The sequence below is a fragment of the Choristoneura fumiferana genome, chromosome 6, assembly GCF_025370935.1.
Source record: "Choristoneura fumiferana chromosome 6, NRCan_CFum_1, whole genome shotgun sequence".
Lineage (NCBI taxonomy): Eukaryota > Metazoa > Arthropoda > Insecta > Lepidoptera > Tortricidae > Choristoneura > Choristoneura fumiferana.
In genome coordinates, this window is record NC_133477.1 from 12,239,360 (window position 1) to 12,266,799 (window position 27,440).

Below are 27,440 nucleotides of genomic sequence, written 5' to 3' on the forward strand. Positions count from 1 at the left end.
CTCAGAATATCAAATAGAGCTCCTGTAACGTCCCCGCATGAATATTCTACCCACCATGCAAAATTGATACTACCAGCGAAGTGTGCTTAAACTGTTACCTTCATTTATATTCCATGCACTCCAGGCGCCAATTCGATTGGAGCGGACGAACCTGCCACGATTGCAATTTCAAATATCGCCTATATCAATTCCCGATAGTACGTGTCCGCTTCCGAATGATTATGGATGCATTAGACTGATTCAAATTACGCCGATTGGGTATTCCCGGATGCATAATATTTATTTGTTTCCTATTTAATTATTCAGAAGGTTTGATTTGGCTACGTACGTGCCTAAAATGCAGTCCGAATAACAACGTGACACAATAATTATTTTATTTCAGAGTAGTGAATTAACTTATATTAAAATCATGGACACAGCACAATGAGGGCTATCGTTTTTTGTCTCACTAGATGGCGCACTGTTGCGTGAGGTTTTTAAGTATGGCTTTCAAAGTTTGTTATTACGGGCGTGAAAACAAAGTTTAGATTAAAATCATATTTAATACACCTTAAAACCGTACCATAAAAATATCGAGCATGCCACAGTGTTGCATCTCCCCGTTTTATTCGGAAAAAAAGGAGGACAAAGGTTTCCGAAAGACAAAACTGTCTCAAAACACAGACATTCATTGCCCCGGAACGCATATTTGCCATAATTAATTTCAGATATTGCAAAATATTCACAAAACTATTCTAATTATAAATAAACCCACGTAGCTCACCCAAAAACTATGAGATTTGACATTTCGGAGACCTCACGCTACACTAGCGCCTCTAGTGGCGAATTCATACGCGATAGCCCTCATTGCATCCAGTATAGGAAGGTTCCACCACTGTGTTGGCATTGGGGCGAATCTAGTTACGTATAAACTGTAGCACAAAAGAAGTGGAGAAACACAATGCTAGCCGAAACACGAAAATAAATGTGGCTTTTAAAGAATAAAAAGACACATTATGAACTTCCGGCAGATGGGATCTTTAACTTTATTTTTTCATAAGTAACAGGATAAGTGAATGTTATTTAGTCCCTAGTTCAAGTTTCTTGCAGTTTCAACGTTTTTCATTTTAATTTTTTATGCCGTTTCTCGAAGCATATTAGTTTAATAATATTGGTGTTTTGTTTCATTTTGTCATTCAATTTACGAGAAAAAAATACTAATATTATTAGACTTGTAAGCTTCGTCTCCAGAATACACTAGCGGGTCAGAGAAAAAACACATGACTGTGCTCAATGAATAGTTTATTTTACAATGACAATGTATCACAAAATTATCATTACTTACAAGCTAAGTCATCCGTATCTTAGACATCGTTCTATTTAAGATATAAAATCATTTACCTATAAATAATGTATTTATTTACAAAAACATTTATCAGATATGACTAAATGCATTACTTTACAAGACATAAAAACAAAATATCGGTCTTAATTTTTGCATAAGTATGTAGAAATTAAAACCATAACCCATCTTCCGCCTCTTCTTCGCTGTCGGTAACTTGGAGATCGTCTTGAATAGCTGGATCCGGCTGAAAAATAACAACTCAATGAACATCCACAAACAAACTGCTCCACTACAATACTAAATTTAAGGCAGTCTTAAGTCTTCTAGTACAGTCACCAGCACCAATATCTGACACAACAAAGCGTGCATAAGTCTTATACGACTCTTACGGCCGGTAGGACGTATCAGATATTTTTGCACGCTCCGCTGTGACAGATATTAATGCAGGTGACTGTACAACATAGCATTTTTAGAAGACAGCGGTGCAAATGAATTGCGCTGTTGAATATTACGTTGCATTACATTTAGCGATTGTTTTACTCTAGTATCACTTGCTAAAGGCACAAATAGATGGAATAAGCGAAACAAAGTATGTGTGACGGACCGCTTAACCTTAAGTAATCTAGCATACTTTATAAAGAACAAATCAACTGTAAGAATAACTATCAAAATGTACTCTGTGGAGTACAAATATTTAAAGTAAATTAGTACTTTAATTATGTTGAAATATTTAATTTCTGTCTGTAGCACTATGTCTTCTGTTATTAAAAGTCAGGACTTACAAGATAGAATAATTTAAACTTTCATAGGCGCCAACTATTATGAACAACCATATGAAATATAGTACTAACCTGCCAGCTTTCGGGCGGTTCCTCTTTAAACTGCGACGTGTCCATAGCCATGGAGGTTCCTTCCATTGGCGGGTCCATGTGCATGTCGGGCTCGATAGGCTCCTCCTAAGAACGCAACAGTAAATTAAAAACATACCACACATTATGGTGAAGACCAAAGAGATGCACTATGTTTAATGGTAGTCACGCGACACACGCACGTACAAAAAGACTGTCTGAAACAAATCCGCTGTCACGCGAAAGTTACCGAACCTCACTAATATTATAAATGCGAAAGTTTGCTAAACAAAATGTTTGCTATCCTTAAACCGACAACAGCTGGGCATTCTAAGAGTTAAATTTGATTTATTACATTTACCACAGATTACATTTATCACATTGGAAATTGGACGCCCTTCGGCGTCTGCGGCATATATTAGGTTTCACCAAGACGCCGTTGGGCGACAATGGCACTGAATGGGTTAAACATACCTTAACGACAGTAGGGAAGGTGTACTCCGACGAGTGTTGGTCGAGATCCACCAGGTCGTGATGTTGCGGCTCCTCGGGCGCCTCGCGCTTTATCAGGAACTCGGACGTGTCAAAACTGGACTCGCCTACTGTCAGGTCGTCTTCTGTGTAGCGAAATTTATTTTTAAAAAACATTTACTGCCTTAGAAATAACACAATGGGTAGTTTGTGGGGTATAAAAATTATTATGTTTAATAGTCCGCCAGTTAGATTATTAGAAAATATTGGTTATTTTTCTTTTGTCAGTCATACAAAAAATGACAAAGATGAAGTGCGTCAAAGTTCGGGAGAGAGAGCCCGTGACATCACGCCGTGCTAAAAAGTGTCGCACGTCGTGACGTCACGCGGAACTTTAATCTATAATATTCATATTTTATTGTTTAATTGACAAGAATAAATACGTCCACATGACTTTTGTGGCAGTTTCTGCCTTCTCAACATTTATTATCTTCCGTTATAAGTATACATAATATAATCAGTCTTCTTGCGATTTAGATTTAATTAGAACACAAGCTTTTATTATAATTTAAAAGCGTTAATCAAAAGTCCTGATAAAGGTAAACTTAGATCAACATTTGATGTGTATCGACTTACCAGGACGAACAGACAGTTGGACCATAGTCTCAGCAGCATCATTGGTTTCCACTTCCTCCAGTCCTGAGCTTCCGCTGTCAGAGTACTGAAGATCTGCGTCAAGAGACACTACAATAAAGTATTAAAAAAGATGTTGAAACAAAAAGGTAAAGAAAATAAAAAAGTAGGTAAGTAATTGAAGCAAACAAAATAAGTATATAAGCTTACCTTCTTCCAAACTGTTCTGGTCCTTTCTAGGTCGACCACGTTTTCTTGGTGTCGCTCCTGAAAAATAAATCGTTTGAAATGAGAAGGTCAATATTTGTTCAATAGACAGATATCCATGAGGCACAACTAGCAGTACAGCAACGTACCACATACACAGCATGCTGCAATACTGATCTTTGACGGAAACGACATACGTATTTGGCAATCTCTTTAGGCCTGTGTTGCTTCAGTTGCTAATATAATAACGATGAATGGACCAAGGAACCATAAGCGCGTAACTTCACAAATTATCATCACGTCCCAATAATGTCGATCTAGTTTTATAGTACTGCGTCTAAAACAGTCTGCAGCGGCTTAATGTTTCCTACTGGATAGGTAGATACTAACCGTCGACGGAAATCTGTAGTGGCTTGTGCTTTTACGGCCACCCGCGTTCCCAATGGATCGAAATTTATCCAAAATGAAAAACCGGAATAAGAACTACTTGATAGATAAAATAGTAACCGTCGATAGAAGTCTGCGGTGGCTTGTGTTTTCTCGGGCGGCCGCGGCCGCGCTTCTCGTCACTGTTGCCGGGCGGTGGCGGTTCCTCGAGATCGTCCGACTGCTCGGCCGCTTCGGCCATCTTCTGCTGCACGCGGACGATGTTTGCTTCTAGTTGGCTCACGTTGTCGCCGAACTGGGAGTGGGAGTTTGTTTGTGGGTCGTTTATAAATACCAAAATGTCTACAGATTTGCTTTTAATTCCATTGTTTTTTAATCTAACACCGGTGTGCTATAAGACAAGTAATCAATTAGGAGTGGCCGCAAAATACGACATCTTATCTTGATAAGGTCGCGGGTGAGTATAGAAATTATTTTAGTTCATTGATATGGACCTCCGCATTTATCTTATCTTAAGGTTTACTTGTTTTTGCCTTACCTAAAGTTTTTGTAAATTTTACGCACAACTAACGATAGGACTAACTTGAAATTTGGTACGAATATACAGATTAATTATTAATATTGTAAATTTCAGATACAGTCATCAAAAAGTACAGTCAACAAAAAACCTGTACATTATATTACTGACCTGCTCGAGAGCCTCTTGCGTGACTTTCAAAATGGCCTCCGCCTGCCGCGTGAACTGCGAGTTGAGTCCGTTATAGGCCCGACAGTTGTCCACGATTAGCTGTATGTCGCGCAAGAATTCAGCGCGGCTGTGGTACTTGTGAGCTGTAAGCGGAATTCAATTGGATCAAGGTACCTATATCCTACTAAAATGAATGCGTAAGTTTGTGAGTGAGCAAATTTAGTAAACAGAATCTGTTTTCTAAATTTGAACACTCACGATAGGGACGTTATTAAATAAATTCACGTATACATCACGTATACATTGTCATTCGCGCTTGATCCTTGGAATTTAATGGTAGTGTGAGCCAGACAATTTAAAAGCTTGGCATTCAGTCTAGTCGCATCGAGTCGCTACGGTCTTGTGACAGAACAAGACTTGTTAAAAATCTTTGCAAATCTTGGATTTTCATCAATTTGTAACGAAATCGAATTTAACGAATTGTTAAAAAAACCTTAGGTCCTTTTATTTTTTTAAACTAACTAAAGTAAGGTTAAGAAAATAGGTACCTTGAATCTTCTTTCCCATGGTCTCCATGTCGATAGGTTTCTTGATGACATTATAGTAGTCCTTCACTTGTTTCTTGTTAACTGGCTTCAAGAACGGCCACGCTTCGGGCATCACCTTCAACTTTGTGGTGAGCAAATTCTCCAAGATAAAGGACAGGGCCACCTAAACAATAGTTATAAAAATTAGTAAGAATTTTCTAATAAACACTAAGTATATCATGTAGGTACATATGACCTTCCACTCCCCCGAGTTGCTTTAGGCGCAAAAGTGCCCATTACACTTGCCGCATTACCACGCTGGGTACCGATGGACGTTTGCGCCAAAAAAAGCATCCGCGCGAGCGTCACCTTAACGAAGTCTTTAGCGAGGACTTCAGGTAATTAAATAGAAACTTTTTTTTAGCAAGCTGAGACATATAATTCCACGCGGACGAAGTCGCGGACACAGCTACTAAATGTAAAAAGGTTTGTATGAAAAAAAAAAATACATCGGTGCGGAGCCAGGGCGGGCGGCTAGTATAAAGGCAAAGTATAATACAAACAAATCTGATTTTGGTGGTTTAATAAAACTAGCACCCAGTTCTTTACTTTACCTGGTCATTGTCGTCAAGAAGCGGATTGATTTGCTTCTCCAACTTCATGAGTTGTTCCTCTTTTTCTGCCAGCTTCTCTACACATCGTTGCAACATGCGCTGAGCCGCAACAGTCAGACTGCTTGTTTGTCCTGAAGAATAACTTCGTATTATGTTTCTAAGCATTGAAACTATCGTACTAAAGTTGGTGCGACAAGATGTATAGTATAGTATTATAATTGATCTCTCCAGGCAGATAACTACGCGCGGGGACTGAAAAGCCCGATGGAACAAGGTGAGAAGTTGTGTTATGTATCTGTTAGTTTGATTGTGATTTATCTATTGAAAATAGCGCCATCTTTCGTACCAAGCAAGCAATATAAATGTTTTTATTTTTTCATCCATGTCGTACAGACATACATTGCGTGTTGATGGCGATGCCGTGGGAGATAAAAAAGTACCATTATACAAGTTGGAGTTCTCGACGATTTGGTTGACGTCTGCGAGGAACTCCTCCCGACTTTGGTAATGCTTCTGGCGCAAGTTGTCCCGGATTGTTTGCAAGTCCATCGGCCGCGACACGATCCGGTAATAATCAGCCACCAACTGTTGTGGACAAACACAACTTTAGTATTGTAAAAATAAGTTTTTAATACAAGCTTTTTTCCTGACTGTACTTTTTGGTGGTTGCATTGAGGAGTTTCGTCCTGCGGAGACGATCCTGGCCGGACTACCAGGATGACACTGCCGCATTATTATTGACGTGACAGTAGTATTGTCACCAGATTATCGCAAGTATGCCAAATTTCAAATCAATCTGACACTCGAAGTGGGTCGAATTTAACTTGCAAGATTTGACCTTCACATTACATATGTACCGTCAGCCAAATAAGTGGTCTATAAATATTTAAACAAGTTCCTATTTATCAAATGTCGAACTTTCAAGTTGATAGACACGTGTATTGGCATTGTTGTTTTGTGTCATGCGAACGATTATCAACTTTAGGGTGGTAGATCACATATTTGGCTGATTGTACATACAGACATACATACATCCATACTAATATTATAAATGCGAAAGTGTGTGTTTATAAGTTTGTCCGTCTTTCATGTCGAAACGGAGCGACGGATCGAGTGACATGGCCTGACATAGTGACTTTTTATCCCGGAAAAACGCACAGTTCCCGAGGGAACAGCGCGCGATAACCGAACTCCACGCAGGCGAAGCCGCGGGCAAAGCTAGTAACATATACATTGTAAGTTAAGTAAAAGCTTCTAATGAAATTACTACAAAAAAAGCATAATAAAAAACAAAATACCTCTATTTCTAGGGCCGGTAGAACGTGTCAGATATTTTGCACGCTCCACGGGTTTGTGTGATATCTAACATGTTTTCTAACATCTATGCATGGTGAACGGTTGTGTTGCTCTGAAGACGAACTTTGGTTGAGTTCGAAATGCGTCAGTATTGTGTGATGGTGATAGTTGGGTTTGTGGGATTTGTGTGTGCTCTCACAGTGTGGAGGTGGATCAGCAGAATAAACACACATTTGTTGCGTAAACGTAGGTCGCGTGTGATCAAAGTAATTATTTTTAGTTAATTTACAGTCTGTAGTCCGTACGCACTCACCTTCTGATTCACAGGGAACAGGAAAGGTTGTACATCGGGCAAATGCCGCATATGATTCAGTACGTCTTCCAGTAACGAGGACAGGGTCACAAGAGGATCAGTGCGCCGTCTCTCCGCCGGCCGCTTCACAAGGTAGTCGCAAGATTCGCTGATGGTTCCGCGGCGCTTGTTGCGTCCGCCTGGGCGGTTGTCGCCGCGGCGGCCGCTGCCGCGCCTCTTTAGGTCCTCGGTTGATTGCTGGAGTTTAAAGAAATATTTTACTAAATCATAATCATCACATAAGTGAAAGACGTCCATTATTATACAGTCAAGTGCAAAAATAAGTATCTATTCGAACCACTCTAAAATATTTTACTACGGCCTTATTGCGTCGGAATAAGTCTGTGGCACTTATTTTTGAAACTTTGAATAAGTTTATATTTTTACACTTGACTGTACATGCCTCCCCCATAGACCTCCAGTTGCTTTCGGTTAGAAGCGGCCATTTACCGTGAACCCGCGATTCACGCTAAGTTTGCCGATCCGTGGTCTCCATTGGAGAACATTTCGGCCCCAATGGCCATCTGTTCTCCGTGCTATATGGCCTGCCCATTGCCACTTGAATGAGCTAATTCGTTTGGCTATGTCAGTGACCCTCGTTCTTCTACATATCTCCGCATTTTTGATTTGATCCCGTAGAGAAACCCCGAGCATAGCCCTCTCCATAGCTCGATGAGCAACTCTGAGTCTAAAGCCGAGTTTAGACTTACAAGAAAAATCGTGCAAGCTGCATAACATTCCGGCGCTCCATTGACCACTACTAAACTCGTTGGCTTTACGGCCTCGCGTTGTAATGCAACTTGCACGGTTTTTCTTGCAAGTCTAGACTAGGCTTAATGATAAGGCCTATAGTGAAGCACTACCATTTTACTAAATAACTATTAAGCTTACCTTAATAGCCTTAGGCAGAGTCAGCTTAACCCCATCAATGTACCCCGTGTCTTCGTCGTCGGGCTCCGGTATGGGCTCGACATCAGTCTCGGGTGGCGACGCAGGCCCGCCTCCCATGGAACCGGTGTACAGCGGGCATGCCTTATTGGTTCGCATGTGGCCCACTTGGCCGCATGCACCACACTGTGAAAGTTAACGTTATGAAGTAAATCAATCTAATACCTTAAAACGAGCAGTTCTTGTATATATTTATTTATTCCAAATATTTTTATAGCATAACTAAACAGTTAAAAACTAAAGCACCATGAATTGCAAAGCAGCCTAACCGAAAGATACATAGACCTAGGACACCACAGACGAAGCCAGGATGTCCATCCCTTCACAAAATCTCATGCATTCCCGGCACACAATTACCCAGCTACTTGCAAACACATCCCAGTCAGATGCAGATGCAAGGAGTGCATTCAGACAGTGCAGCGCTTGCGAAATAGGGGTTTCTATGGGAAACTGTGCGCCCTTAGAAAGCTACACTATCATTAAGTAAATGAGCGAATAATGTTTTATTGATTGACACGGGCTGAGAGGCAGTCAAAGGCAAGAATTATTTAGTAGTTAAATAGATAGATAATTGATGTTGTTTACTTTCAGCTTTAAGTCCGGCTTCAGCTTTGCTCGGCGACGGGAAGGTGTGTGCAGGTCTGGCTCTTGCTTGATCTGGCCTAGAGGAATGAGTCCGGGTGACGCTGACCCCAAATCAGTCGACGATGACATGCTCATACCTGGTTAATTAATAACAAAAAAAGAAAAATCTTAGAGACCAACTAAAATTGTAGTAAGTATACTACTTGTATTATAAATGGAAAAGGAATTATCTGTTTTTTCTGTAGCACTGAACTGATTTCGACATGATTTGGAAAAATTATACACATTTTTTTTATTCTCGTATAGTTCCCGCTCTATATTAATACTTACGCATTGTAGCTATCGCTGGCAACATTCCATTAACTCAAACCAATTTTGAAACTGATAAATTAAGCACGATTGTGAACTCTATTACTTTGAGGATGCACAGTTCTAATTAAAATCCGATAGCTTGCATAAATCTTCCTAATCATCCAAAGTTCAAGATTGGCTCAATAGAAACACCCTTTGGCATGCTAAGTTAAAACTCTTACTAAGCAGTACAGTCAACGTCATAAATAAGTGATCACTTTTGTACCTTGTCACTTTAACGTCATGTTTGAAAAGCCATACGAAATTGTGTAACGACTAACGACTGAAAGCGACAAGGTACAGAAATGATAACTTATTTATGAAGTTGACTGTACATCTAGCAGATCCTTTACTTCCATATGCTGCAAATACCACCAGCAGCTAGCATCAAAACCATTGTAAGTAAAACGTTCAGTCAAGGAAGGACCAACAAAAAAGACTAACCTGAGCAAAATCTAACTGGAGAAACATATAGGCAGTCATTCACGATGACGCGTGCCGTGGTTCATATAACAATGTCATTAATGTCTAATTTTGACAAAGTCACGCGTCTTCGTATAGTCTTCTCCCTCCCGGCTTTCCAGCAAATGGGTTAAAGAAAAACTGCGAGGACATAAGAAACCCTTCTAACCCTCTCCTCCCCGTAGCAAACTCCAGAGAGTAGGGGACGTGCAGCCGGGTTTTTGGCCGGTGAGAGGGGTGACACTCTTTCCCGGCCCGGATAACACCGACATGGAAATACCGGCCCTGTTTTTTGTGTACACGCCCATAGAAACTGTCAGAGGAGCTTCTATGGGCGTGTACACGAAAAACAGGGTCGGTATTTCCATGTCGGTATTATCCGCGCCGGGAAAGTGTCACCCGGTGAGAGTCTAGCACTGTCTGGGCCCTCCCTTCCCAGTCGTCCATAACGGATTTTTCCCGACTGCACGCCCCTATCTCCTGTGAAGCACCTCATATAAAATAAAAAAAAAAAGGGCCGTTTTAAATTTCATGTATTGCTGGACTGCATGCTTGCTGCTATGTTATTGGTTGGATTATGGTTATAGCACTTACTATCATTGTTGAACGGTCCCGGAATGGTGACGTTGCCGGCCAATCTTTCTCTCTCCTGATTCCTCTTGATACGTCTCAGTTGCTCCTAGAAACATATTCATAAAATAGATAAATGCAATAGATACGTGCCGTAGAACACAAAAGTCAATACTTATTACTTCTATGATGCAGAGAGATCATAAATTTCTTATGTAAACTATTTTACGACAGTTTAAAATCTCGAATCATAGCTTAGATAAAAATCGAATTTTCGGGCTTAAGATATTTGACCATGAACCAATAATTTCGAAATGCACTAATAAAAAAAAGACATTTAATTTTACCGGAAATTGGACTAATTTTTTTCACGGTACCTACCATTCTTTATACAAATTCCAATGGGTAATCGCGTTTCGACAGCTAACAAAGCAAAGAGCATATTGATTGGTGATAACATTTTACACAAAATCTATTGGGTATATGGAATTAGATTTTGTATAAAGAATGGTACCGGATATTTAATATCTTATTGGCCTTGAATAAATTGATCCTGTTTAATATTTAGGTAAATGTTTTTTTTTTAATGTCTGGTGTATGATAATGTCGACTTTGCGTCTATACTTTCTTTTTACTAAGAGCTATTTTATTCTCAAGTCTTAAAAAAATAAATCTTCAAATCGCGTGTCCTTCGAAAACTATTTGGCTAAATTATCTATGCGTAATTTACCTGGATCCTCCTCTTCTCTCGCTTCATCTCTTCCTTCTGCGTTTCGTCCATCGTGGCAAACTGGCGTATGAACGCGTCATCTTTGGTGGAGCGTATTTTAGTGTACGCTTCTATGACGGCCGCTTTGCGTACGAATTCGACGCGAGTGTATCGTTGGCCGGACGCGTTACGGAATGTGCGGACTATGCGGAGAACCCGACCTGAGGAGAAAGTGTCAATTGATCGTATATAAGGTGTCATTAAAAGTAAAATTGTTGTCCTGAACTCGGCGGTAACGTCTTTTTGCATGCTATTGCTTTTTGCAGGTGGTAGGACCTTGAACAAGGTCCGCCCGGATTGCTACCACCATCTTGCTCGCTAATCCTGCCGTGAAGCAGCAGTGCTTGCACTGTTGTGTTTCGGCGTGGAGAGTAAGACAGCCGGTGAAATTACTGGCACTTGAGGTATCCCATCTTAGGCCTCTAGGTTGGCAACGCATCTACCCCTGGTGCTGCAGATGTTTATGGGCGGTGGTGATCTCTTACCATCAGGAGACCCACTTGCCCGTTTGCCATCCAGTCGAATAAAAATATATATATATATTGGGACAGTGCAAAGCAGCTGGTGAGGCGAGCCGAAACGATCACAGCGCTCGCTACGGCTAGAATGAAACCAATGGTGCTGGCATGAGCTGTCAGATTGTATCGTTACGTTATGCAGTAAACATTGATTGTTTGTATGGTAGTAATAAGAACAACGAAATAAGTGGATAATTTCTATAAAAATAAATTCGTGGTTGATGGCTGGAAATCCAGTTTCCGTGACGAGCAAGTTAATTTTTAACTGAAAATAACAATGTTAATGTAATTGCCGATTCTACCATCGTCGAGAATTGTCTAATATACCATAATCATTGAAATGATTACGATGTTTATTTACGTTTCGCTTGACAGTTGTGACAACGTGTACCCAATAATGCCCATAGTTGCCACCGCGATGTGGCGCTGTCGTCGTCCACGGTCACAATAAAGCCTTTACCCACCTTGACTAGACGTCTGCTGCTGGTCGGGTTGATTTATCTGCGGTTTCTTATCGGATTGACCAAGAATCATTTTTCTCAGTTCCGCTCTTTCGGCTTCTTCTCTTTCCAATGATAACTATAAAATACACCAAGTATTTTAAAAACCTTTAATTTTTCACTTTTTTAAGGCGTGTTTCCATGGCTGGAAAATGAATATAGATAAAGTACCTATATTGTTCACTGCTCGTTCTAGTAGGTAGATACAGTCGACTAGAAAGACATCAATACTTTAATTTTGTTTCGATATGATAATAACTTTGGCCGCGTCAATTTCTTATATTCGATCGACTGTACTACGTTTCACAATACAAGATAGAATACGGTCAGTACATTTTGTTATGTTTTAGAGTAAGAATGAGTCACAAGTACGGCATATAATGCTATAGTCCGCTTTTCCAGATGTATAATAAAAAAAATACATTACTAGATTTTTTTAAACTTAAGCGTCAGCTGTAAATGGGCCATGTTTAAGACACAAAAATACACTTTTTCTTTGCCATGTCTAACTGAATGCTTATAATAAAGCCGCTAGGAAACTCATCAATATCTTTTTCAGCTTCTTTAGAGGATTATATCCTTCAAGATTAAATACGTCATTAAACGACCTAATTGTGGTCAACTGACCTGCTCAGTAGTTTTCTTATTAGCCAGCATGTTTTCGAGGTTTTTCCCCATTTCCTCAAGGTCTGACTCTTCGCTGACTGAACTCTCGGCCTCGTCTGTACTTAATACTTCCGTGCTCGACAGTACGCGGTTTTGAAGCTCGAATATACGCTGGCACTCTTCTTTATACCTGTATAAAGTCAGATGCAATTTAAGACAAACACAGAGTTATAGTAAAACTATACTCATCAAGGAGCTACGAGAATTTTTATGTTTTAACAGCTTTCTGCACACGGCTCTTTCTGCAGTAATGCCACACATAACGTCATAATTTTTTACCTTTCTTGATGCTCAGCAATGGAGAATCGGTTGCCTCTAGAGAACTTGGTCATTCCCTCTTCGCCAGCTTTGGCTTTTTCAGTCGAAAGAGTCCTGACAACGTCGATAACTTCCCAACGCGATAGTTTTTTGATCTGTCAACAAATGATTATAAAAAACTGAAACTTTTGCTCAGTGATGGTTTTTTGGAAGTTTTTTTTGCACACTCACTGTATTGAATCGTAGTGTCCAATAAAGAATAACTGTATAATATTGTTGTAGACTTCTTACATACTTTATTTTGTTTAAACGTGTGTAGTGTAGTTATTTTTATGTTGTTGCCCAGTGGTGTAGTTGCCGTCCACGTGGCGTTGGTTTTCCCGCCCCGTAGAATACTAAAGAGGGATTCTGGATACATCATCATCACCACCTCTAACCAACTTACTAAGGCTAGCGTTTCGTAGGTGGGTCCATCAACTTTTTTTGTCAGTTGTTGCTGTAGTAATGTTCTCCTGAGACTCTTTAAACCGTAAGTTTATAGGATTAAAATTCGCCAAACATGCAATTTTGTGGTAGTTTTAATCCCCTTCTATATAATTTGTCATCTAATAAACATGTTAGTATAATGTGAGACAACATATCTTCTATTAAACTGTACTAGTTTTGTCCCCTCGCTGAAGGGAAGTAGAAATAGTTGATCCATCCAGGTGTCCCTAATTATTGGCATTAGTATTCTTTTGTTATTAGTTTTTTGGTGTGTGAAATGTTGGTTAGGAGCAACTCAGTCATGTTCATTCAAATAAATAATGCGAACGTTTCACTTAATACGGTGACAAACGACGATTTACTGATTTATATACGATTGATCACAAAAAAGCGTCTACAGAACCATCTGTAACCATAAAATCATCAACATACCTCCTCTTCAGGCACTCCAAACTTCCTAAGCAACGCCTTAGCATTGTTGAGACTCAGTCTTCTCAGATCAGCATCAGTACCAGTGACAGTTCTTTTCGGCTGCGCCTCTTCATTAGGCTGTTGTGTTGGCTTGTTGGGCACGCGGACGTAGGAGAAGCCTTCTCCACAACCCGTGGGGTCCGCCGGGCCTGTCAGTTGTAAGAGGCACTTGCCGCGCATCGCTTGGATGTAGGCGCGTGTTGTATTCCAAGGGGCGACTTTCACCTTAAAAAAGTGATTACGGCGTTATGCATTTGAAAATATGAGGTTTTACAGGTTACAAACATAGGGAATATTAAATTAAAAAACTAGGACTGTATAACCTCTCCCTCTTCCCTCCCTCTATATGAACGGAACGAAACTAAACGAAACAGAAAGACGCAGCACAACCCCCACACCCCCTTGATAAAGGAAAAGTGCTAATGGGTGCGAAAATTTACTGGAAGAAGCCATGACTAAAGAAGTATGCTCTTCCTGTGCTCTCAGGCATGAACTACTTCCAGTTGAACCCGGTTGAACCATGTCAAAGAAGTATGTCGCTTGCAATCCGAAGATAAATAAAACGCATTGCCTACTTCGTCATCCATTTTGAGCTGCATCTCCTCGTCGTCGTCTTCGGCCGGCGTGAATATGAATTTCTCCCCGTAACCCGCGTCTTTCAACCTCTGCTCAGCGGCCGCCATGCTAAAGTACGCACAACACTGCTCCGGAGATACCATAGCGCGAATCTCCTCTTCAGATGGCAATCGGAACTCCGGTTTTATTACCCACCTGGAGAAAACAACTTAGATTATTATTATTGCCACGTATCGACTAGCGACGGTTTCAGACTAGCGTTTTGCGCGTCTACAACATCAAAAATATTATCAACACGTGTCATGGTGGTACTTACCAATTGGAATCTAATCCGGTACGCTTGAAATCAGCGCAGAGCTTGAGACGTTTTCTAATAGAGCTCTCCGAGTGAGAAGGGAAAGCACGCTTGATGTCATCCATTTTGATTCGGCGAGGATTGTCTCTGGATTTCCAGAACAATCGATAAATGTACACCTAAAATCATCAAACACATTATAACAAAAACAAATGGGAAACTTGTTAACATATATCAAAATAGTCTTATAGTACCTACTTAGTCGCTAATAGCGGCATCTATAGTTTTTAATAAAATAGTATCTATTGTGTATCATTATCTGTGGTATTAAAAAATAAATTCAGTCTGTGCAAAACAACTATCGTGATTTCTATCAAAACTATGGTAACAAGGAGAGAACATTGTTTTATAGGTAGCCTTACGATGTTGGTTGTGATCGCGACCGAGTCGCGCGACCCACTGCTTACTAAGTATGAGCTTAGTCGCGCAGCGCGGTCGTTTGCATCCGTCAGTGTTTCAGATTATTAAAGTAAGAAGTAAGTTTGTACAGAGAAGTCACGAGAGTTGTCAAATATTCCTACCCCCAAACCAGTTAAAGACCTGTCTTGGGGGACTGAGTTTGAGTTTCTCAGTGTTACTGATTAACTTATACTAAGCAGGGGATCGCACCACCCGGTCGCGGTCGCCAGTCGCGGTCGCCAGTCGTGGTCGTCAACATTGGAATGTTACCTTTAGGCAACCCGAACAATTAGAGAAGCCTGACGTGAGTTAGGAAAACTCCGTAGTTATTGTAAGTACACAATCTTTGGCATTGACGTAACGTGAATTTGGACACGATAACAATAGAGTCATTACCACAATACGTCTTACTTTAAGAACTGTAAGAAAGTAGTAATCGTGTTTCTATCTCAACGCATATTTTCAGTTATGACAAATATTTACCTGCAAAAAGTCTCGCACAAAATTATTAGCCCTTTTCGAATTCGGTCCAGGCACTTCATAAAGCGGGCACTCTTGCCCTGCTACATATACAGCATCTATTTCACGGATGTAGTATGCTTGCCTGAAAAAAAAAAGTTAAATGCTAGTACAAGGATTTGGACCATTTTGTGTTACAGTCTAAATTTTATATGGGTATGAAGTATGGGAATAATTTCACAGCAACAGAAATTACGCAGCTAAATTTGATGGACGTTCTGAAATGTCTTATTAGGTACTAAATTCATAAAAAAAAAACTCAAAAATTGTAATAAGTACTCAGGTTTTTATGAATAACTGCAGCAGGCAAACAATTAACTTCGAGTGTGCGTGTATGACATCGGACGATCCGAAATGGACTCAAAGGAAATTATGTTGGACTTAATTATTATTATTTTTATACAAATATCGCCGTTTAAAAAAAACCATACACCTTTTCTGCATACTTGCGAAACCTGCGGGAAATTTCTGTTGATATAATCATCTACGTAAAAAGACCTTCCAAGCATGTGCGTTATAAAGGGTAATTGTAACCATTCGTACAGTACCCGGCGATAAAGATTGCACATCAGTCTTCGGAAAAAGACAATTGGCTGTTCACGACGATTTCCGAACACTGGCGACCGTCCATATATATACTTAAGTGACGTTTTATATCAAATAAATACTGCACCTTTATGGACTTAATAGTTTACGTCAAATTAATGACATGTAAACTTCAGATATCTATAAAGAGCTGTTGCAACTACTAGAAAAAAGGATAGTTCCCTCTTGTTCCTAAAATTTAAAGTTTCGGGGGGTTTCAACAACCCTTTATTATATATTTTCATCATAATGCGTCCGTACTCTATTGCACCTGTACAGCGACTGACAAACGTCACATAAGTAGTGTGTGACAACGCTCTACGAAGCCGAAATAATAATTAACCGAGTCTCTTTCCAAAGACCGATGTGCAATCTTTATGGCCGGGTACTGTAAATACCTGGTCCGTATAACAAGGAACTCCGTCGTTGATATCGTGTGCTCATATATAGGCGCACGGTACATGTTATTCTCGACCACAGGCTGCGTAGCGCCCGGCGGCAGTATACCCAGGAACGGGGATGTGTGTGCGTACGCAACTTCGCCGTATTTTAGCGGTTTGGGGCCACTGTCCTGTAGGGAAAACGGAGATTGTTCAAACCATGGAATCTTTATATTGTAATAAAATAAAGTCACCTTTGTCCGTCTGTATGTATGTGAGCTTCATAATCATCATCACCATCATCAGCCTTCAACATTCAACTTGCATATTTTTCCAGCTATGTCGATGACTTTAGTTCTTCGACGAATTTCCGTATTCCGGATGTAAGCTTGGATCTTATAAAATACGAAACGGATTTTAATGCGGTTTTCACAATCAACTAGATAATTTTCCGATGAAATATATTCAAAAACATAATTAAGTATAACTAGCGACACGCTCCAGCTTCACGCGGTTTTAGTTTTGACGAAAGGTAGGTGAAAAATGTGAAATGTTTTTGATTAAAAGGCGTATATTTTTTCTCTTTTTGTGTGAGCAAAAAGCGTGAGGAGTGCATGTGGCAAAAACTACATATTCGTGTTCCCAGTTCTGTCTGTAACGTATCGATGCTTGATTGTGAAAAAAGCTTGGATTAAAAAAATAAAACAAAAACCTTTTTATCCTTGTTCCTTTTTATAATCTGTGGCATACCACAAATATGAGAGGGAAAAGGGGATACATCTTACCTTTGTGGCGGTCCGTTTATAATAGTTCTTGATTTTTGTACACATGCCGACTTGACTGATGAGCGGAGGATGTTCCTCACAGAACTCGACGAGGACAATTTCGCCATCGCGCCCGCTCAAGTCTTCCGGTGTTCGCATGAAGAATACGTCTCCACCTCCTGAGGCTAGACGCTCGGCTTCACGTTGCTATAACAAACAAATTCATCATCGTCTGATGATACCCAGCGTCTATACGTCCCACTGCTGGGCACAGGCCTCGCAGAACAGCAATCTGCATACCAAATTTTGTCCAAATAGATCTTGCTGCTATAGTGATAATGATATGGATGCTCCTTAATAGTAATCACGGTCTACCCCGTCTATCCCATAGCAAATAGTTTAATTTAATTAGGGTTTCTTGACAGGCGATATATCGCTCGATGTACTTAGTAGGTCCCTTTGACGTTTGAGTCTTGCTTGCGATTGGTTCATTTAGTTATTTAACCAATCACAAACGTGACGCATATGCGAAAGTTGTCAAACGAACCTCACGATACCAGCGCCAACTAGCTTGTCACAGAAACCATCATCAAGCATGAATCATTAACCTTTTCGCCGCCACGTCAAATACAAAAGACATCACCCATACGCCAGGCTTCTATATTGCAATGCCTAAAATTGAACCTTAACGCAATTTAACGAAGGTTGCTTTTGCATTAAAGTAATGGACGTTTATATAGGTCGTTGGTGTGGAACCTGCGGTGCGTATATATGAGTCGTTGGCGTCCAAAAGGTAAAAAACTAATTTTATGATTTAAATTCGGGTTTTGTTCCGCGTACCTTGATTTTAGAGAAGATCGATGTTTCGGCACGACTGTCGACAGCCGTCTCGTGATCATGGCGCATGCAACTGTGCCAAAATATCGAGCTTCCCTCAAATCAACGTACCCGAATTTAAATCATAAAATTAGTAATGACCGCTATAGTTTAAAACATTGTGTCATTAAAAACTGTTTATTTACCTTAGCCTTCTTCTTGATATGCTTGATCAAAGGCTGCACAGCGTGAGGACCGGCCGCGGCCAAAGGTCCGTACGAGAGTTTCCTCATAGCCGGCCTATGGAAGGCGCGGAGCCGAGCCGGGCCCATATGGGTCTGTATGAACGGCGCTCGGAGTTCAACGACCGGAGTACTGTGCTGGATAAGTTGACCGCCGCCGACTTTGAGACGCGGGTTCTGGGATTTGGCCTGGTAGAAGCTGTAATGAAAGTAGTAGGTCAGGTTATAGGTATGTAGGTAGGAAGTGATACTGTAAATTTTCATTGGCTAATAAATAATAATTAATAAGTAACACAACAAAATTCAAAGTAGTTTTATGTGACGATTTTTTTTTGCGGGACGCAAACAACATAGCAATAGAAGTGAAGGTGACAAACTAGCTAATCAACCCATTCTTTTATTCATACTTACACATCATTAGAAATATTGAACGGGTCCCGATCGGGCGACTTGGGCGGAGGCGGGGGCGCGTCTTCCTGCAACACGTTGATTACTCCCGCCTTGCCCAACAGTATCTTGGACTTTTTCACGTGTGGATGAGGAATCTTTACCTTCGGCTGTGGTCCTCGCTCTGAGAAAACAATAACTTTTTCTTTTAGACAAATTCAAATGTCACATACGTCCCAGGAGTTTCAGTCAAGTTTATATCTAAGTTACCAAGACGTCAAATGTATCTAGTTATACACCTTTATGTCACAAATTATAAGGTCAATGTATATATATATTTGACACAGCGGCTGTCTGTATAGATACGTATTTGTGCCGTCGAATGTACTATCGAACACAGTTTTAAATGAATAAAGACAAAACATTTGAAATATTTTTTCTATAGGATATTTACCGCGATTATCTTCTCGTGAGCTAGATATTTCGATACGATTGCAAGGATAATTAATAAAGCGCAGAAAAGTGCTGTTTTAACATTTCTACTTTTAGTAGCTTTTTTTTTATTGTTAATCCGTAACTAGCATAGCCCGTCGTTGTGTACAGTTCGCTTCACAACATACCTCTAGTAATTTTGGACGGGTCAACATCATCAGGTATGCCCAATATAATATTCTCATCATTCGGATCCAGAGTCAGTATCTTGGGCTTGGGTATCTTCGGCATATTCTCGGCATCCCAAATGACCTCTTCCTCCCATGTTCCGTACACCAGCTCCTCGTTTTCAACAGGGAATATGCTGTACCAAGTGTTATCTTCACCGTCGGCTGCTGCTGCGCCGGACGGGGCGTTAGATGTAGCCGTAGTCGATCTTGAATAAAATAATAATAAATAATGACGTATGACACCAATTAACCTAGTCCCGAATCAGGCAAACCTATTGTGGGTACTAGGCAACAATTCAACTAAACATACTTAAATGCTTAACCCGTCGGACGCCCCGCGCATCAACATTGGCGTATTAAACGGTTTTTATTGAAAAATGCCGCAATGGTAAGAATTGCATAAGTATAAATAATGTCATATGCCAGATTTTATTTCTGGTCTTAAAGGGGATTATTTTGCAGTTTATTTAAAGTGCTGTGCGTCCGACCCTTCGACCTTTCTAATTTTTAATAATAATATGCCTGACATATCAATTATGATACCTACCCCACCTATTTAGTAATGAAAAGGTAACTACATATCTATATAGAGTAGACATAAAAATCTCCACTGAGTGATACTTATAACTTTAAGACGAATAGTTAGTGATTGCAGTTGTTAACTAATGTAGCAGATATGGTAAAAATAAAAATATCAGATGTGGTAAAAATATGATATCATTGAGGTTCGCCAGCAGCGCCATCTAGTTTATTATGTACACAATTCTTATAATCCTAGCGGTGTCCATGCAATTATTAACGTGTGTGTACATACGCAGCAGGTTTTGGCTGCAACGGCGCCGGCGGCTGCGGTCTCGGGTGTGAGAACTGCTGCGCGGTGCGGCTAACAGAAGTCGGCACCCAGCCCGCGGCATTGCTCTTACTGTTCAGACGGGCTAACACCTGGGAAAGAGAAGAAACAACTAAAACGATGAGATGCATCGACCGAATGTGTAAACAAGCAAGAGATAAATAGGCACTTCCATAGAAAAAATATTTTCTTGTAATGATACTGGTTTTTTTTATGAAATAAATTTACAGGTGTTTGACCCTGTATCATCTGGCAGAAAGTTCAGGTGAGACAATGGTACAGGTGAAGTACAGCCAGAATGTTAATGTAGTTCAGGACTCGTTGGTTTTCTTCATTTTCCTAAAGATTCAAATGAGAAAGATCCGAATGACATTACCAAAATAGTTTAGAGCCCAGTTTAGACCGACACACGGACAAACAGACAGACCCACATAGCGGTCAAACTTATAACACCCCTCTTTTTGCGAAGGGGGTTAAATAGTGCAAGTTGCATTACATTACGAGGCCGTAAAGCCAACGAGTTTGTAGCGTAGCAATAAACGCCGCAATGTAATGCAACTCGCAAAATTTTTCTTGCAGGTCTAAACTGGGCTTAAGTCTATAATGGCCTCTTTTCTTTATCAATCGTCTCTGGCTTTGGGAGGTTCCCGCGAATCTGGTTCATATCATAATGATCCGAATCATTCAGCCACTGCTCTACTTTTAGGGCTGTCTTTGGTCCAGAGCCCGTCTCACGAAGCCCAATAGGTTTTGGCCTCGTTTTGGCCCAATGATTTGGTACAAAAGAGTAACGTAACTGACTGACACACAACGCACAGTCTAAGGCTTAGACTCTAAGCTATTGACATGACATATGGCACAGTTATTTCTTGAAGATCATAGAGGTGTACATACAAAGATTTACTTTTTTTTCAAATTTCCATGGGTCAGGAAGTTAGTGAACTTTTTATTGTTCCACGGGAGCGAAACCGGGTGATTAAGATGATAATATGAATTACAAACCTTTTGTTTGATTTCACTGCCGTCCCAAATAACGTCGTCTTCCCACTGTAGCTGTGACAGCATAAGGAACGAATCTTCGGGGAACCCGCTATCGGGACTGTCTGTGCCTTCCGGTTCCTCGGTTTTGATCTCGTCCTCTGGCTTCTCTTTAGGTTCCATGTCACGTTCGGGTGAAGGAGCCTGAAATAATTTCAGAAGTCCAAGTTTTTGAACTTCATACATATAGGACGTGTGCATTATTCTGCAAGCATTAAGGTATATTTAACTTGCAATGTTCGTCTGTAATGTGTTCAAAATCTTAGTCGAATTTCGCCCACTACCAGTGATCGCTGATCGTGTACGCTGTGACAATATTAGCGAAACAATCGCGCTCAAACACCTCATAGTAAAGATCTGCACCAGTCTGATAATAGAATGAAATGTAGTTTATAATAAATTTAGTATATTAGAAAATATATTAGAAATGGTTTTGCTAAAAAAATCCTGGACAGGCAATTATTTTTAATAACTTTTAATAGTTTTTAATTAAATGCAGACAACCCTATATCAACGTGTTCACAATGAAATAGTGCTTACGTTGATAAATCATTTTTGTACTATTATCTAATCAAGTGAAAGTAACTAACTTCGACATAACTGTTTGAGTTTATACCTGGCAACCCAGTAGTTCGTCCAGGTAAACAATAGCAAACCCAACGTTTACATATTCTATAGGTTAATATATAATTATAGTTAGGTTTTATATAAAATTTTTACATTATCTTGATGATGCAACAAAAATGTATTAAAAATATTTTTTGAAATAATTAAAAATAGCCTGTCCAGGATTTTTTTAGCTAATCCATTTGTAATGTATTTTAATAAAAATAAGTAAATTTATTATAAAATAAGTTTCATTCTATTATCAGACCGGTGAAGATCTTTTCAAGTTCGGATTTTAGACTATCTGTGCAAGCGCTGTTTAAAATAAAAGCATTCCAATATAAAAGAAGCCCTTACCTTAATTTTAAATCCGTAATCGAAGCCTTCTCCCGTCTCGGGCACATTGAGCATATCGTACCAGACTTGGGCGGGGCCAAAGCGCCAGTGCGCCGGCGTCGGCCGCTGCGACTTGTCGCCGAAATTAGAGTTGTTAGCGTCTGTGTTAGATTGCTGGTTCTCCTCCATAGGTCTGTGAATAGACGGAAAGAAAATAATGTTAATGAACTGAAAAAATTACTCTGCTCGCCCTAGCATTTGGTATAGTCTAACATCTGACAGCATGGAGTATGGTTGTGTTGCTCTGAAGATGAGCTCTGATCGAGTTCGAAACACGTCAGATGTGGTGGTGGTGGTGATAGAGGGCTTGTGTGATTTGTGTGTGTTCTTACAGTGTGGAGGTGGCGAAACTGCATGAACACACATTTCTTGCATAAACAGAGCTATCATAAGGCCGGGGGTGAGCTAAGTAATTGTTTCAGGTCATTGATATGGACCTCCGCAAAGTAACACCTGATTCAATAAATAAATAAAAAAAGTTACTTTTACTTAAAATGAATAGCGCGAGTATTGCGTCGTTGACGAATACTCAATCTTACAAGAGCTTTACTCCTGCTCTTGCGCATCGGTAATATGCTTATGAGGGGGGGGGGGCGTTATTGAGTGAACAGACCTATAATCAAAGTTACCTCAAGAACTTATCCTCGTCGTCGCTAGCATACTGCATTTCGATGTTTTCCGGCGGCTGCGCAGCGGTGTCGCTGCTCGTACTGCCGCTGCGTTTGCGCCGTCGACGCTTCTTCACGCCGCGCCATATTTGCGGCAAGCTGGACAGTTTGCCCGGGCCGAAAAGGCGCGAGAACAGGAGCACCTGAAATTAAACCCGCTGATGTGATATGACGATGAAAGAAAAGTGGTGTTTTGGAGGGTGGAATTCGTAGTCAATAGTCTTCAGATGTAGATTTATATGATATTATTATATTACTACAGAATTACCAGTTAAATTAAACTTTCGTTCGACTGACCACTCACTTGCTTTGAATTTTGAGTTGAACTGTATTTATACATATAACAAAATAAGAGCGTTGAATGGCTAGCTGAGAAAATGGTGAGCTGTATTTTTTTACTAGGAAGGTACTCTACTATTTCAAATTCCACACGATTTTGCACCATTTGCATGAATCTAAATATTATTAGCAACAAATTACAGTATCAACTTAATGGGCTAAAATATAAACAACATTCTCAAAAATAGACTTGAGTTGAAACAAAGTAGAGGTAAATAACTTACCTTATCAGGTCGAAAGTCAGGAAATAGTTCAGTGACATTAGTATTTGCGTATTTGGAAGGCAACATCGCAGCAAGTGGTGTCTCTAACTTTTTTGGAGTTTCGGAAGACTGTTGCTTCTGGGTTCTGTCTCTGTTAAAATACATCAAGTTATACATTTTTTTTTAAATATGTACAATTAATATGTTATTTAATTAATAATAAAAAATATAGATACAGTTATACAATCTACTTAGAGAAATTACTATCAATTTGTGGGATAAAAATAAGGCTTATTTTAAATACTCACTGGTATGTTCATCATCATCGTCATCATCATATCAGCCATAGGACATCCACTGTTAGACATTGGTCTCTCATATACCTCTAGTTGCTTTGTTTGGAAGCGGCTTGTATATGTCGGCGGCCGATCGTAAAATCCGCCAGATCACGAAATTCTTAGGCATATCGTGAAACGCCGCCATTTCATGAACTGGCTAAGGGACATCCGCCATATCGTTCAAAACTCACCGTTTAACGATTTGCCTAGTGATGTTTAGCCAGATCATGAAATTCCTAGGCATATCATGAAACGCCGCCATTTCATGATTTGGCCAGTTTAGGCAGATCATGAAATTACAAGTAAGTTTTCTTTTCTTTTCTTTATTCTTATTTTTTTTATCAAAGTTAAGTAACTTACGGAACTGTTGATGGTGGTGGCATAAGTCCCCCGTCTCCCTCCATATCTCCCTCATACCCATCATCATTTGCTCGTTGCTCATCTTGTTGAAAATAATCTCCGCTCTTCCAATTGTCATCTCTCAATTCGCTCTGTGGACAATCGCTTTTAATATCTACTTCCGAGTGTTCAACTGTACATGCTTCTAAACTCTCAGATACATCCATAGCTTCAGATTCAGGTTTTGCTTCTGTCTGTGCGTCCGTTTGTGCATCCAGATTAGGTTTAGTGTTGGTCTCCTAATATTGTTAACACAAAATTTTGTTAGCACAATGTTTGTGAGAAAGAAAGATATGAAGGAAAATAATAGCTAAAGCTATTTTGTGTTGTTATGAGGAATGAGAGAAGTGTTAAGTGAAGGGGTCCTAATTTTAGGTCATCTCATCATGCTAAGCAAGATTTTTTTATGCATAAAAAAAATGTATCTACCAGGAGTGCTACTATTAACTATTTTGAATACTTAAGTATTTACTTAAAGCCATGGTGGCCTTGTGGTTTGACCTATTGCCTCTCAAAAAGGATTGTGGGTTTGAGCCCAGTTTCGCACTTCTGAGGATGCAAAATGATGATATAGTATTTTGAGGAATTAAATGTTCGAAAGATCTGCGAGTTATGGTTTCTTTATGAGTGCAGAAGATTTAACATTTTTTATTAGTGATTCAGGAGATGTAATTAATGGCGAAATTGGTTCATAAGCAACAGAATTCTGAAGTAATGTAAAGATTAAGAAGTTGTAACCAACTAAAATATGATCTTTTAAACAGAAATATCAATGCCACTAAAAGTGGTTTTATTTACATGAAGTTGAGGTATTAATATATAGAAGAGATATTATAACCTCTTACATAATTTATTTCTGTGTCTGGTGCGTAAAGGACAGTAGCCAACTACAAACACAAATTAAACGCAAAACCACCTCCAAATGCAAGTAAAAGTCACATAAAAAGGAGAACATATGTATTTTATCCTCGTAAGTCCTTGTGAACTTCATAAAGTATAAAAATTGTAAGAATATCTGCCAAATGTGGAGTACAAATTTTTAAATGAAATAAGAACTTTAAATTTATTAACTTGGAATATCAATAAACTGAAAACTCATGGCTCGGTCTGTGGCACTATGATGGTAAAAAAGCCAGGACTTTCGAGATTAAATTCAATGGAAAATGTGCTCTAACCCAACAATTGATACTTATATGAACTTAGAAATGATTGTTATTATGAGTTAGTTACAGCAACAAGCACCTCTACGATTATTAATCTTACTTGTACATCCTCGGCTACATCATCAATGTCAAAGAAATCAACTGCTGATGGACTTTTTACTGTGTAATCTGAAATTAAATCATTATTGAACTTTTAATTGGTTGTTTGTTTGTATTTCATTTGTTTGTAGATGTTGCAATCAATGCAATATAACCTTTTTTAAACAACACATATAGTTGATTAACACCTCAGCGACATGGTGTTTCTATTTGCTAAATCTTACTATCACTCATCTCATCATTAACTCACTCAACAACAACAGTGGCAACAGTTACTAATGAACAGTCTCAGAAGCCTTCAATGTTAAATTATAACTCGGCACACCATTTTTATTCAGGAAACTAAACATTTCGTGCAGCCATATAGCAAACGATAACAAAACAACAAACTAACATCGACAGAAATAACTGTTTTACCTTTTTCTTCCTCCTCCTTGATCGTTTCCTCAGCTTCGAGCACTTCAGAGAGCATAGAGCCAAGTCCAAGTCGGGTGAGCGAGGACAGCATCCGCTTAGAGTCTCCGTCGAGGAGCCCATCGTCTTCCAGTTGACCCTTCTCGTCAATATTACCAAAGAGAAACCCAGTCAAGTCGACTCCGCCGCGATCCTGATCGCCGCCATCGTCGCTATCACACATTGTGCTAATATATTACAATCGAACGAAAGATTAACTGCACATATTCCTATTTAAGTACACGTATAAGGACGAGAAATAAAATAACACGGCATAATAAATAAAAATAATGACAAGGCATGCAAAGAAGCGAAGCGAGCTTCGTACGCACACGCCAGGGGGGTACAGTCGCCTATACCGTACTAATTCATGTCGATAGCGCCGCCATCTCCTTTATCTAACCTAAAATAAAACAGATTGTTGTCGTTTGTTTCAGATAGATGTCACTGAAAGCTTGAGATCACAAATTTTATTTATTAAAAAATATTTTGTCGTTGATAATTACCGCAAAAATGAACTTTATTTTCGAAATTGACAATCGTATTGTAATTTCTAATATAAAAGTCACATAATTGTATCCGCTCAGTCGTTACAAATATTTTTTGTGTAGCAACCCTCTATGTCAGGCCAGGCGTCTATTCGCGCTCAACAAGGAACAAGATGGCTACGTTGCAATCGAAACTCGTGCTCAGACCACATAAAAAGTAAAGACAGTGCTGCAAACGGAAAATTGAGGCTGGTTTAAACTTAAGAAGACTGAATTCAAGCGGTCTCACTTCTCTTTGCAGCCCTGTTTTTAGTTTTTATGTGGTTTGAGCTGGGAAGCAAATCCAGTAAAGTAAAAGAATACCTGTGACTATTAATAGCTATACGTATGGATGGATATATACATCAATGGTACTAGTTACGAAATGCAGACGGCGCTTCAAAACGGTCTGCATGAATGAGACGAGAGAGGGCTCTCTTTTCCCCGTATATTATACTACTCTTTGGCACACGCCACAGACTACTAAGAAGATGAACGTAACGTAATGACAGTTAGGTGAGTGTAGCCAACAACTCGGAACCTGGATAGGGCCATTTTTCACAGCTTGAGTAACCTACCTAATGTCGCGGCCACATGAAATGGCTCGACGCTCGTTTCCAGTCAAATCTGGTCACGTGACATATAGCAATAAAGCTGAAAATATTGAGCAAAAAAACCTCTTCAATTTCGGCAAAAACATTGTTATTTATTTTTTTCATTCACTCCAATTTATCAATGAATAAGA

At 39.6% G+C, this 27,440-nt stretch overlaps 1 protein-coding gene across 4 annotated transcripts; it reads right to left on the reverse strand.

Annotated features, from left to right (window-relative positions):
• Nucleotides 1-1,264: 1,264 nt before the first annotated feature.
• On the reverse strand, nucleotides 1,265-26,500 carry Taf1 (TATA-box binding protein associated factor 1). 4 transcript variants are annotated; one of them, XM_074089277.1, is made up of 35 exons: nucleotides 26,133-26,500; nucleotides 25,717-25,784; nucleotides 24,415-24,545; nucleotides 23,738-23,867; nucleotides 23,136-23,317; nucleotides 22,468-22,639; nucleotides 21,469-21,648; nucleotides 20,431-20,558; nucleotides 19,575-19,822; nucleotides 18,979-19,138; nucleotides 18,532-18,766; nucleotides 17,531-17,716; nucleotides 16,764-16,936; nucleotides 15,745-15,865; nucleotides 14,824-14,981; nucleotides 14,507-14,702; nucleotides 13,893-14,156; nucleotides 12,996-13,129; nucleotides 12,678-12,846; nucleotides 12,015-12,129; nucleotides 10,994-11,193; nucleotides 10,288-10,372; nucleotides 8,881-9,017; nucleotides 8,239-8,421; nucleotides 7,309-7,545; nucleotides 6,140-6,284; nucleotides 5,700-5,830; nucleotides 5,107-5,269; nucleotides 4,559-4,701; nucleotides 3,991-4,165; nucleotides 3,487-3,543; nucleotides 3,280-3,387; nucleotides 2,647-2,789; nucleotides 2,176-2,280; nucleotides 1,265-1,568 (listed from the first exon to the last, which is right to left on the reverse strand). In XM_074089277.1, the coding sequence occupies exons 1-35, from the start codon at nucleotides 26,350-26,352 to the stop codon at nucleotides 1,494-1,496; spliced, it is 5,457 nt and encodes a 1,818-aa protein (XP_073945378.1). In that variant the 5' UTR covers nucleotides 26,353-26,500; the 3' UTR covers nucleotides 1,265-1,493. The 4 variants fall into 4 exon arrangements, with proteins under 4 accessions (XP_073945378.1, XP_073945377.1, XP_073945376.1 ...); XM_074089276.1 differs by having other exon boundaries at nucleotides 3,280-3,372; nucleotides 24,415-24,692; XM_074089275.1 differs by having other exon boundaries at nucleotides 24,415-24,692.
• Between the last annotated feature and the right edge of the window lie 940 nt (nucleotides 26,501-27,440).